Source organism: Rhagoletis zephyria, unplaced genomic scaffold, assembly GCF_001687245.7.
Source record: "Rhagoletis zephyria isolate East Lansing unplaced genomic scaffold, Rhagoletis_zephyria_1.1 Rzeph_scaffold_00013, whole genome shotgun sequence".
NCBI classification, from domain to species: domain Eukaryota; kingdom Metazoa; phylum Arthropoda; class Insecta; order Diptera; family Tephritidae; genus Rhagoletis; species Rhagoletis zephyria.
Window position 1 is genome coordinate 204,144 of NW_016157097.1, and position 13,107 is coordinate 217,250.

Sequence of the window (13,107 nt, forward strand, 5' to 3'; positions counted from 1 at the left end):
GTATGTAAAATTCCTTTTACTTTCTGTTACAATTTATTTTTTATAGGAAGAAAGCTACGAATCAGCTGTTGATAAACATAAATAGTTAACCAGTTTTCATTCTAAAAAAATGTTTACATACATACATATGTAATTTAGTGAAAAAATATAAAATAAAAAATCGTCATTACGAAGGAAAAATCGTCAGAACGTCATTGAGCTAAAAAAAAACCGTCAAAATGACGACGAAATCGTCACTTCGGCAACGCTGCAAGTAGGTGCTCACTATTCCTCGAGGCGCTTCCGCTGCTTGACGCATAAAAATAAATTGATTGAGGAACAGCAAATCGAGCTTTTGAGGTCAGTGGCTGTTGGTGGCAGTTGGGCACTTGTCTATATTTGCTAACTATTTATTTATATACATGCGTAAATGTTTATACATAAATACATACATATGTATGTGCTTACGTACGGCGTTTAACAACTATACACCACAAATGGAAGTGTGTCTACGCACCCGCCGAGCTATTTTGTGAATAAAGTAATGGCGGCATTACCGCCTTCGCTACAACTTGAGTCGAGATGTTCTAAAGTAGCGGATGGACGCTCTATAATTAAGCAGATTACGTACATGGTGCATTCATACATACACACATACAGGGCCGTAACCAGGCTTTTTTTTCGGGGGGAGTCTAGCAAAATATTTTTTTTACTTTCACTTTTATTTCAAGATATTTTGATTAAAAGAAAAATACTGATACAAAAAAATATTTCACACAAACGACAAAAAATATAAACGATAATCGCGTTTGCCTGAAAATTTTAAAATGCACTTAGTGGCATTGTGCTACTATGATAGCACGGCTGAGTAATCACAGTCAACTTATGCACAGTAGGCTGCATTACTCCCCATACAAAAAAAAAAAAACGGTACTGTTTTTTCCCTTCAATTATAAAATCTATTATATTTTCAGACTTCCACCAAAATCTCGCAAAAATGTCTAGATTTACGTGAGCTGGACCGCTTTGAAAATACCTCCAAAAATTGAGTTTTTTATTAACAAAAACAGTTTTTTTAATATTTATAAAAAAATTACCTCAGATGACTAAACATTTTAAGCTTAAAAAGTTTGCATAAATACATAAATAAATAAAAAAATTCTATGGAATCATAATAATGAGATTTTTGATGCTGTTTTTCAACGACTGGTTTATGAAAAACTTGAATAACTCAGCCAAAACCTTACCAATTTAGACTTATGAGCAGGAAACGGATTTCCAGGACATAAAAACTTATAAAAAAATAAAATAGCAAAATAGGCAGGAAAAGGCACTACAATACGAAAAAAGGAAAAAGAAGGCATTAACCGAAAAATAATCAAAAAACACATTTATTTTCCAAATTTATTTTACAAGTAAAAATAGATAAACTATTTTCATATTATGAAAAACTTGTACTTTGAATCTTTGACTATTTTTTTTCGAGTTTTTTATTCACAAAACTTTACTCTCAATAGTTGTAGTAACATTGAACCACAAGATGCATTTGGAATTTTTCTGGCAGCATTTTCATTCGATTTTTGCGAAGAAAATCCAGAAATAAGGCATTTTTCCTTGCCTCTCACAATTAAAGGATCACGTAAATCTTAATATTTTTCCGAAATATTTTGGTAAAAGTCTTAAAATATACTAGGTTTGGTAATCCCGCCGGAAAACCGCAACTGTGTTTGGTGATGCAGTCTAATGTACAGTAGTCGAAAAAATTATAGCCGCACCAAATTCTAACAAGTTTTAAAATATTATTTTTGTTTTAATTTAATTTAGGTTAGTTTTTTATAGTTCATTATTTAACAACATCCGTATAAATACAAGTTTAAAGGCAGTGTCACACAATTGGGTATTTGCCAAAATTTGGTGCAAATCGTATCCCAATTGTGTGAATACCCAAATATTTTTCTTTATCCCAATCACGAAAATTAATTTGTTGAAATTTTTCAATATAATCAATATAACATCGCAGTAGTTTACCAATCATTTGACTACAAAAAAAAAAAAACACCTACAACATAGCCCCTTCCTAAATACGGCCTTGCATACATACATATGTAGTACATACCCAGTACGAAAAGAAACTAGTTTAAATACTGATGCTCAACCAGTTTTTTACCCACCACAACTAATTGAAGATCTGATTTTCTTCCTTGGAACGAGCTGTTTATTTTAACATGGCAATGTCCTAGGAAGCAGTCAATTATCCGACTGTGCATTTGAAGTCAACTATTTTAAAATGCATTTGGCTTACAGCACTGCAAAGTCAGTATGTTTCGTTTGAATACGCTTTCGTTCGGCACTTAACAGATGCTTATTCATATTTCCAAGCCATAAAAAAAATAAAGATTATTATCTGGAAGCTAACAAGTAACAACATTTCACAAATCATTTAATACTTACGAATACATGCAAGTGGTCTAAACTTTCTTGCCCAAAATTTCTATAACTTCGTCTTCTTTGTTATTTCTTGCTTCATTTTCAATTGACTTTTTTAATTCGTTGCTTTAATTTTTTATTCTGTCTTTTTTTTTGCAGGTGCAAATTAGAAAATATGTCGACCGATACAAAGCAGCGAATTCAGGTGCCCGAAGCGCTGAGGGAAGTACTCTTAGAGTTCTCAATAGCATATCTGCTCGAACAGCCTGGCGATGTGGTGGATTATGCAGTACAGTATTTCAATAAATTGCAGTCAAATCGTCAGGCAGCAGCAAATTTCTATCGACCAGAATCGCCAGAAAGCAGTATCATATCACAAGAAGAAGGTAAGTGAAGGCAACTAAATATGTAACTAGGCCCATTATGATGCGATTTCTTAAGGCCTCAGCATGAATAAGTTGGATGTTGTACCTTATGCTAGGAACACACATCATGCTATAGTATCAATATTATATTCTATACCTACGGTGACCATCCGTTCTGTTTTTTGCAGGACCGTACTGTTATTTAAAGGTCTGTCCTGCGTAGTTTTTCAAAACAGAAAACCCCCAAATGTACTGGTTTTTTCCAAGTGTCCTGTCTTTGTCCCGCATTTTCTTCGATATTTTAAAATTAACTTTTCCTAATCGAAATAAAAGCAGTGTCGATAACTAATTGATAACTACATAAGGGTAAGCTGGTTTTGAAGGTTCAACTAGTCAATGCGTTCTAACTATTGTACGGTTATGGACAATGGATGACGAGAAATTGAAAACCAGCATCAAATATACCGATAACACTGTTCTACAAATGGTAATCGCTTAAGAAAAAAAATATTTTCCAAGCCAATTTTCTTTTCAAACAAGCGTTTTCGTAATTTTTTCGAAAAACGTGTTTTTGGTACATTTCGGACCTATTCGTCAATATCTCATGAAAAACTTATCCAATCAACATAAGCGACCTACAGTCCTCTTACAAAAATATATTACTTTGCCGTCGTTTCATGAGATATTGAGGAATAACTGAAAAAGTACTAAAAATGCGTTTTTCGAACAAATCTCGAAAACACTTCTTTGAAACCATGGGTATTTTTTCGTGTTCAACGAACCAAAGTTTGCCTAAAAAATTTGCTTTATAGAGGTTCATATTTCGTGTAAAGTAATATGTAATATGCCTTACTATAATTTTGTAAATATTCATTACTAAAAGATTAATACCAATGAAGCAAATGTGATTTATGTTTAAAGTTTAAAATTGGAATTGGAATTTGAATAGCGCATCCTTTTAATACTTAGTAGGTACAGTTTTCCTTTTGTTTGTTTAATATTCATTAACTTTTTATAAAAACATAGCATATTCTACGTCTACATCCCATTTAAAAAAATTTTGAAAATTAAAAAAAAAATAAACATAGGGGCGACAATTTTTTTGGTTGACGGTGTTGCGCATTTTCATCCATATAAAAATTTTGTCAAGCATACTTTGTATGGTAGAAAATCAAAAAAGGGGTGCGCTATTCAAATGACGAGGAATGTATATATGTAGTATATTTTTGTAATTTTTATACTACGCAATTATATGTAGGTAAATTTTTTGATAAAAGTCCTGCATTTTCAAAATATATTTATGGTCACCGTATCTATACCCCATGTGTGTCGCTCTCGCATTCGCAATAATCAATGCGGAGCTTTTGCGAATGCGAATGTGGTGCAAGTGCACCGATAAAACGTGTATGTGGCAAACAAAATGACAAATTGTAGCCAATATTTTTGCCTGTTGTCGTGTGGGTGTATTTTTGTAACAAAACTGGCCAAATGTCATATTTATCAATTTTGATAAAAATGTCTTTAAACTTATTATTTCTTAAGCTTTATAACCGAGCTATCAATGGGCAGTCAAACAAGTTTATTTTTAACAAAAATTTTAAAATCAGTAACTTTGTGTACTTGTCGGGCAATATTTTGTTCATAGAGATATACATTGGATCCTTGGCTAAAAATTTCTGTGGTCAAACTGATGCTCAAATAATTAAAAAGTTATATTTAGATCTGACCTTTAATTAGATAAGTATTATGTGACTATATGAGTTTCAAATGCTTATAAAAAACGGGGTGCTTTTTTTAAAAAATATTTTTCTGCTCCGATTCGGCTGGCAGCCATGACTTTGAAAACAGAATTTTGTTCAAAAGCACAAATTTTTCAAACCGGCCGCAGAAGAAAGTATTAAAAATGAATTACAAAAACTAAAATCGAAAAACGCTGATGCAGTTACAGATTCCCCAAATTCTGAAACAGCCAAAGGAATGAGAACGAAGAATTCTTTTTAAAAAGCTTTAGAGCCAGCTAGCATATGTATCTGGTTTGGCTTGTAAGCGCTGCTTAAACAACGATCTCGCCAATTCCATCCGCATTCGAATCCGCATCCGCAAATGTTAGCTGTTAAATAGATATTCGCATCCGCATTCGCATCCGCGGATGTCTAAAATTCCACATTCGCAGCATCCCTAGTTGCAACGGCTAACTACAATATTGGTATTGTAATTTTTATACCACATGTGACTCCCAGGCATTACTGAAGCGAGTTAAGACCGAATCGTAAACTACACCATAATTGTTCACTTGGATATAAAACAGAGGTGGGCAGCTTCGGCAGAGCTTTTTTGTAGTGTGCGTGCAATTGATGTTACTGTGTGCGTGCAAACAAGTCCCCAGTGGGAAAACGTAATCTATAGGAATGCAAAAGGTAATGGATAGCCCCTCTAACCTAAGCACGAAAAGATGCAAGAATTTCTCCACAGCGATGTCATGCGAAAGTAATGTGTCGCATGTCGCTTTACGAAACTATAAATAGAATAAAAAAATAATGAAACAAATAAAAAACAAAGTCCGTGCCACAGGTTTTGAACCCGTACAAACCACCAAAAAATTTTACCAGTTTCGAAATATCAAAAAAATGTTACCAGTTTTTTGCAAAATACTATTGAGCAGGTTTTAAGCCGCCACAAACGTCGGTATAATTTTTGATTTGCCTAAAATTTATGTAGAGTTTTTACATAACCAAAAAATTATGTCCAATTTCAGGAATAACCAAAATGTTTGTCTAGCCTTTGTTTTTCAGCAAAAATTTTGTCCAGTCTGTAAATTATCAAAATATGGTCAGTTCTTGATTCACCAAGTATGTACTTATGTTAAGTTAAAAAAAAAAATTATGTCCAATTTTTGTTTTTCCAAAAATGTATGTATATTCAGTTTTTACATATGTAAATTTAAAATGTATAAAATTTTAAATAACCAAAATTTTTGCCAAGTTTTTAAAATAAGAAAACATTATGACCAGCTATTAGATAGACAATATCTGTGTCTTGATTCACCAACAATGTATGTCCAGTTTTTAAATCTCAGAAAGGGATGATCAGCTTTTATTTGCCAAGATTTTATGTCCAGTTTTCACTTTTAAGCGTTTAATTGAACGAAGGTCATTTGAGATTTTTATCTAGCCGTTGCACGTTATTAAAAGATAACTACATATGTATTTTTGTCATTCAATTAAGGCAAAACGTTTAGTTAACTTGCGTGTTGTTATACCGAATTTCCACTAGGCATTGAAATGACAAAAAATATATGCCATTTAAAAAAAATACCATGTGGAAATGAACTTAATGCCAATTTTTTTAACGTGACACGAATATTTTTTTTAATGCCCAACTTTGTCATTTGTTATTTTTGCCGTTTAATGCCTAGCGGAAATCCACCATTAGAGTTGGACTTTTTTTCGCTTTCAATGGAGACTAATGCCGGATTTTCACTGGCCATTAAATGACACACAATTTTTACGATAAATTTTGGCATTAAAAAACCTATATATTAAAAATAAAACTCGTTTACTCTGTTTCCTCATGCCATTTCGCCATTTGGTGTTTTTCAATACAATGCCTGACTAAAATTGTGAGCAAATATATCGACAAATTTTGTTCTTGAATTATGGCGAACTGAAAACTAGGGTCCACTTAACATTATACTTTCTCATTCTTAATGCACAAAAACTGTTAAATTTTTGCATATTTCTACAAACTTTATATATGCATAGATTGTTCGTACTTGGGCAAAAACTTCTATTGTCTTTTCGCCTTTCCATTCCGGAATACTGTGAATGTCATGGCCTTCGCACGGAAATGCGGCATTACGGTTTGTCTCCCTTAATTTGGTTTTAATTCCACATATTTACTTACATACCAAAATGCTAACATACATACGTACATAAATACATATCGCTTATTTGTTGGAAGAATGTCATATCTGGAAAAATCAATATTTTTAAAAAATTACTTTAAAGGTTTTGGTTAGTATTTCCGCACTTAACAAAATAAATAATAACTAAACAATTTTACGACTGATACAATTTTAAAATTCAATACAGAAGGCTGACGACTATTTATGCTTACGTAATTCTCAAAAATGTTTAATTATGAGTTATGAGTTCTTCAAGCAAATTGGGCTACATACATACAAATGTGTATGTGCGTACTTTTGTAGATGGGCGTAATGTATTACAGCATTTACATATGTATGTATATGTCTGTCCAACTTCGGACGAATGGCAATGATGTTAGTGTTTGCATACAAAATATTTTGGTCCTTGTTTATTGCGATAGTATTTTATTTGGTTAAACTTTATTAAAATGGATAACAAGTACGATTATTTTGATGCTCACCAAGCGACCATTTATTCACAAGAAACTCCTTCCATGAGGTCGCCGGTGGACCTGAGGAATATTCCGAAAGACCGCATTCATCAGCCAATTCGTTGCATTTAACACCTCTATGTCCCGGTAACCATACAAGCTCAAGCTCTTTCCATTTTGCACAGGATGACAGCCTCAACTCACATTCGTGAACGATTCTTGAATAATCATTGCGAGTGGTTCCCATGGTCTTACACAATACTAAATCACTGGGTATAACAACAGTGTAGACAGTAAATAAAAAAATTGGTTTGTTTTTAAAACAATGAAATCTAAAAATCAAAAGAAAATTATATGAGAAGATATAAAATAATAGCACTAAAAAAGAACAAAATATGCTTCTAAACATTAAATGAATTTAAAAAAAAAAAAACTATTTTTCCTTTTAAAATAATAAAGTTTAAAAATTCAATTAAAATAAGCAAAATATGAAAGATATAAAAATTCAATGTTTCTGAAAATATACATATGTATATGTAAAAAAGCAAAAAAAAAAAAAAATAAGTTCCTAAAAATTAAATAATTATTACAAATGTTTCTTTTTAAAGAAAATAAAATCTAAAATTAAAATATTTAATTTAAAAAAGGAAAAAAAAATAAAACGAAAAATAAAATAAAAATAGTTCTTAAAAGTTAAATGAAATAAAAAAAGTATTTCTCTTTAAAATAAAACAAAAAAAATGTTTTCTTTTTAAAACAATGACATCAAAAAATTAAAAGAAAATTATATTAGAAAATGTAAAAAATAGCATTAAAAAAGAACAAAATATGTTTCTAAACATTAAATGGATTAAAATTATGTGTTTCCTTTTAAAATAATAAAATGTAAAAATTAAATTAAAAAAAAGAAAAATAAGAGAACGGAAGAAAATATACATATATGTACCTACATATATAATATATATATTTTAAAATTAATTAAATCTAAAAATTGAAAGAGAATTTCATTAAACAAGAAAAAAAAATCTGATGCCCGAGGACTTGACCTAGAATCTCTTAAACGACTTTGCTTAATTTCAAGCAAAAGTATTTATTTTAAATTAATAAAAGCATTCCTCACTTCTAGTTATTTTTTCCTAAACTTAAGAGGAACTTCTAAACACATCGTACAAAATTAGTTCCCCTTCACTTTAACAAACAGAACTTGCGTTATTTCGTTATTTTTTTTTGTTTTTTTCGCTTCCGTTACTCATTGATTTTATTTAATAATATTTTCTTTTTCTTGTTTTTGTTGACAAATTAAAAAATTGTGTTTACCACCGAGTCAAGTGGCATTTATGATGGCTTTCGTTCAAAATAAGTATATGTATGTACATACATACATAAGTATGTAGACATAGCTTATTACGTGTCAAGTTGCTTTTATTTACTCCCAAGCATGTTGTTGCTATTTGTGTTATTTTTCTTTTATTTTTAGTATCCTTTATACAGTATTTATAACTACTTAAATTGTTGCTGTTGTTGCTACTGTTGTCTTTACGCTCGATCGAACTTGGTCAAAAGCGCTTCACACAAACTTTTGACCCGCTTTGTCTCCCGTCTTTGGGCCACTTCCCTCTGTGGCCGATTCCAAACGAATAGTATGAGTTTCACCATAATTTTTGCTGAGATTAATTTGCCCATTGCAACGACGTCACAGCTGTTGTTTGTGCAGCTCTTGATTTCGTTGTTGTTGCTGTTATCATTATTGTTGTTAATTTACTTTGTGACAGCAGCTGTCAACATTGTGGAGGTTGGTTGGTTGTTGTGCTCCTCTTAAGGGGCTGACTTAATGCGAACGAGTTGGCTCATTAAAAAACTATTAATTACTCGCTCGCCTTCAACTGCGGCGATTGTGGTTGGCGATGTTGATGATGACAGGTGTTGTTGTGATTTGAAACATAAGCTGAATCGATAATTTCAAAAAATTTGTTAGAGATTTTTTTTTTATATTTGCTTATTTTTCATCGTTGCTTGTAAGCAATTTTTGCACTAATATTAAAACCGTTTTGTGGCATTCCTTTTTTTTAAGATTTTTAATTTGATAATATCCATGTGTGCTATCCATTCATAACAGTGACGCTGAATTCTTAGTGGGAAACGGGGGTAATATTCGGGCTGAAATTTTTGTTTACCCTAAGGGTGCTTTTTCGAAAGCGTTTCGCAGCCGAAAGCAAAGCTGATTTTTATTTTGAAATTTTTATTTGATTTTCGACGCCATTGCGCTGCTGGGAATAAAGAATCCTACGAAATTCGTATTTTTAAGAAATCTATTTTATAATAATAAATTTTGAAGGCGCAGCATTATTTAGTACGCCAGGTATTTGATAATATGTTGTAAATTCTTGCTTCCTTTTAAAATTTTTTAATGTTTATTTGGTAGCAATATTTTAATTCATTCATTTTCCTTTAATTTCAATATTTTTAGTTTTTGCTATTTAGAAAATATTCCTAATTCAAATTATAATTTCTTATAATTTTTCAAACTGGTGGCAACTCTTTAATTTGACTAGCATGTATGAATACTAACGATTGGCCGTAATTTGATTAAGGCCCAAAAATGGTCGCTTCTCTAAGTTTTTAAAAATTTTGACAACCATTGTTTTCAAAATGCCGATTGATGTGATTTCACAGCTCTCTGCGTCCCGAAAATCAGGATTTAAATTCCCTGCGACCGATATTACATATTAACGTTCTTGCAGGTTCTGCTTAATGTAATGTGTAAAATTTTTCTCGCCATAAAAAAAAACGGATAACGATAATTATGAACTCTTTGAAAATCCGTGGGCACCGCATGCTACTTTTAAATTTCCACCATCGACCAAACGTAATTTGAATTTTCAACTATCATATAATTTTCTATATTTCATAATTAAATTCTATGCTAATATTTCAGCTTCAGTAGCTTATGTCGGGAGGTTGGCTTTAGTATAATGCGGCAATCGCAGCATACGACATAAGCTACTAGATATTTCATATGAACACAGAAATGGTTAAGCTTTACTTAACATCCACAGAGATATAGAAATTACGAACGAAGAAATATTGAATAGAATTTATTCTTTTAAAGGCGAAGCAGTACTCGAATTTATTAAAAAGGCCTTATATATAGACATAGTGGACGAAACGCATATTTGGTAAAACTGTTACTGTTACTGTTACTGTCCTTTGTATGCACACAAAAGTAATATCGTTTATTATATTTTCTATGTAATTATAGTTGCTTTACTACGCGATGCTACAAACAGATGATTAGTTGAGTGGGATTAAAAAGGTTTATAAATACTCAAACTAGGTGCATACATTGGCATATACAATATTTACACACTCACACACACACACATACATAGTGAACTGTGCATTTGGCCGCCACCTGCTATTAATAAAGCCTCAATTTACAAAGACCGAACCAGTATTAGATAAATTCATTGGAGAAGAAAGAGCAAAGTGGTATTGAGTGAAGCTCGGTACCCATCCATGTGAGCTCATGTTCCCCTAACTCTTCCTTCCGCTGCTCATATTCGATTAAGCTTCTTCATCAGGATGTTCTCTATTTTCTATGCATATATGTACCCTGCAGTAAAATTTAGAGACAGTCTCTTAAAGCGCTAGTTCCGCCCTACACATTTCAGAACCATCTCTGAACTAGTGCAAAACGGCTGCAGAGAGGGACACTTGAAACTCTCGGTGTGTTAGTTGCGCTCTGTTGAGAAGTAAATGCACAAATTCCCACTTCTCGTACAATACGAAAATAGCTCAGAGGGAAGACCTCCGACTCTAATATCGTTGGTCACGAGTTCAAATCGCGGTGGAGGCAATTGTGATTTTCAGATTTAAGAAATTTAAATTGTTGAGTGCCGCTTAAAAATTAAAGAGAAAGTGATCAAATAATATAAACAAAATAAATAAAAATTTAATAGAATGCAATCTGTAAAACAGAAAAAACGAAAAAATATCAAAAAATCGGATAATCAGAATTTTTTTTAATAAAAAACTTATTGTCGCAGATCTGTCTAAAATGGAACCAGTTTAGAATAGAAAAATAATCTAACAATCGAGTTTTAAAATTTGTTCTCATAGAAAAACTTACTGTCCAGAACTGTCCAAAATGGAACCAGTTTAGAACTAGTTCGAAAGTTCTGCAGAGGGGGGAAATTTCCACTTCGTAGGACATCGCCATGTAAAAAGAGACAGTTGAAAGCATTGCGTTGGGATATATCGAGAACCAGTCCCGCCTCTTAAAGAGCTAGTTCTGCGTTAGTCCTAAACTAATGCAATTTACTGCAGGGTAGTTTCTTTGTACGATATCAACTTTGTGTTCATTATAATTCGAGCCATTGTGAGGCCTCTCTTACCGCAGAACTCCACAGGCAAACATCGATGGCCTACCAACTGTCATTTTGACGAGCAATGTGATTGCAAGTTTTTGTGTGTGGGCACTTTGATGTCTTGAAATAAGCATTTGCCGCATGACGCCACCAGACAACATTCTCTCAATTTCGGTGTTTAAAAACATTTAAATCTTTAAAAAACTTGCTGAATAATTTCCTAAAACGTAATAATAAATAATCCAATAAGGAACAGACTTTTATTTTAATTTAATATAAAAATTTCATCGATGTTACCACCAGCACGCTTTCTTTCAAATGAAAATATGGCTGTCAAACTATCGAATTGCCTGCAATAGATGTCAAGCAATAAGCGCTGACATATATTGCAGCACATGAGAAATAGGCGGTCTCCATTGGAAATATATTTTGTGACATAGTTTTCACGACATCAGTGTTTTCCTGTGGAGACAGGGCCTTATTCACAGACTCTGCCGTTCGAGTGTGTGGCTTCGATTTTGTTTTTGTTCTCCGCGCAACTCTCGCATTTCATTCAAATGCCAGGCATGTGTTGTTCATATAAACATACTTCATGTGTGACTAGAAGAGCTGCTTGCCAGGAACTTTTGTGTCTATGTGGTAGTCTCTTGTTGGCTATTAACAGCAGCACTTTAATGCGATTTATTTGACTGAGCTGTTGTCTCTGTGTGGCATAGCTCACTCACGCGCCTACACAATTCAATAACTATTGATTTGAAGCAGATGGAAGTAGGCCTGGGCTGGGCGCGGGCTGCACCTTTACACAGCCGCTTTGTCACCTAGTCTTCTATAACCACTCGTACGTGTTGACTCCATTGTTTCTAGCATTGATTGATGTGCGTGTTATATTTCCACACAGGGTGTTACAGAGTGAAGTTTGAATGAGCTGCAAACTTCCTAAAAAAAACTATAGATACACAGGCCTATGACAGATTCGGAGTGAACTTCCGTCGTGAAAAAATCTCCCGTCACGAATTCGGGATAAATGCTATCAGCGATTCCAGCGCATTCATAGTTAGTGCTGCCTTTGGTTTTTGTTTGTTTTTATGTTTTAGTTTGATAATTCTAAATCAAAATAAAATAAATCACAATAAAATAAGCGGCAGCAATACAGGCAGCTGTAACAAGGATTTCGATCACGTACTGGATGTCCCATTCGCCTTTTGAAAATTGTTTTTCCTACTTCGGACGCGCAAGAGACGGGAGAGGCCAGGCTGCCTGAGACATGAACTTCATTCAACCTGAAAGGCATAGTTAACTTCCACCATTACCGCAGAATCTGGCCCGAACATAATGCTCGCCTTTGGAGCCACCAGTATACAAAATTTAGCTATCTTTCGGGGGAACTAGTTATTTTATATTCCATTTAGTTTTATTTGAGGAAATTACATGAAGATGCGTTTGAAGGTACACCTCAGAAAATTCTGATCCAGGAAGCTAAAGCGCAGCTCATGATTCATAACCCTGGGAGTCAATGAGTGTACTAGCTTCTATGCTCTGTGTTTCCCTCCGATATGAGCATCGTACAGTTTCATAAGTAAAAACACTATCAGCTGATTGCCAAAATATGCCTA

At 33.0% G+C, this 13,107-nt stretch overlaps 1 protein-coding gene across 10 annotated transcripts in view; it reads left to right on the plus strand.

Moving 5' to 3' along the window:
• Window positions 1-13,107, plus strand: part of Pka-R2 (cAMP-dependent protein kinase type II regulatory subunit) — a 204,867-nt gene that overhangs the window by 148,556 nt on the left and 43,204 nt on the right. For all 10 annotated transcript variants that reach the window (XM_017611297.1, XM_017611290.1, XM_017611274.1 and 7 more), the window contains one exon: window positions 2,566-2,792. In XM_017611297.1, coding sequence (XP_017466786.1) covers window positions 2,582-2,792 — 211 coding nt within the window. In that variant the 5' untranslated portion in view covers window positions 2,566-2,581. The remainder of the gene's footprint in view (window positions 1-2,565; window positions 2,793-13,107) is intronic.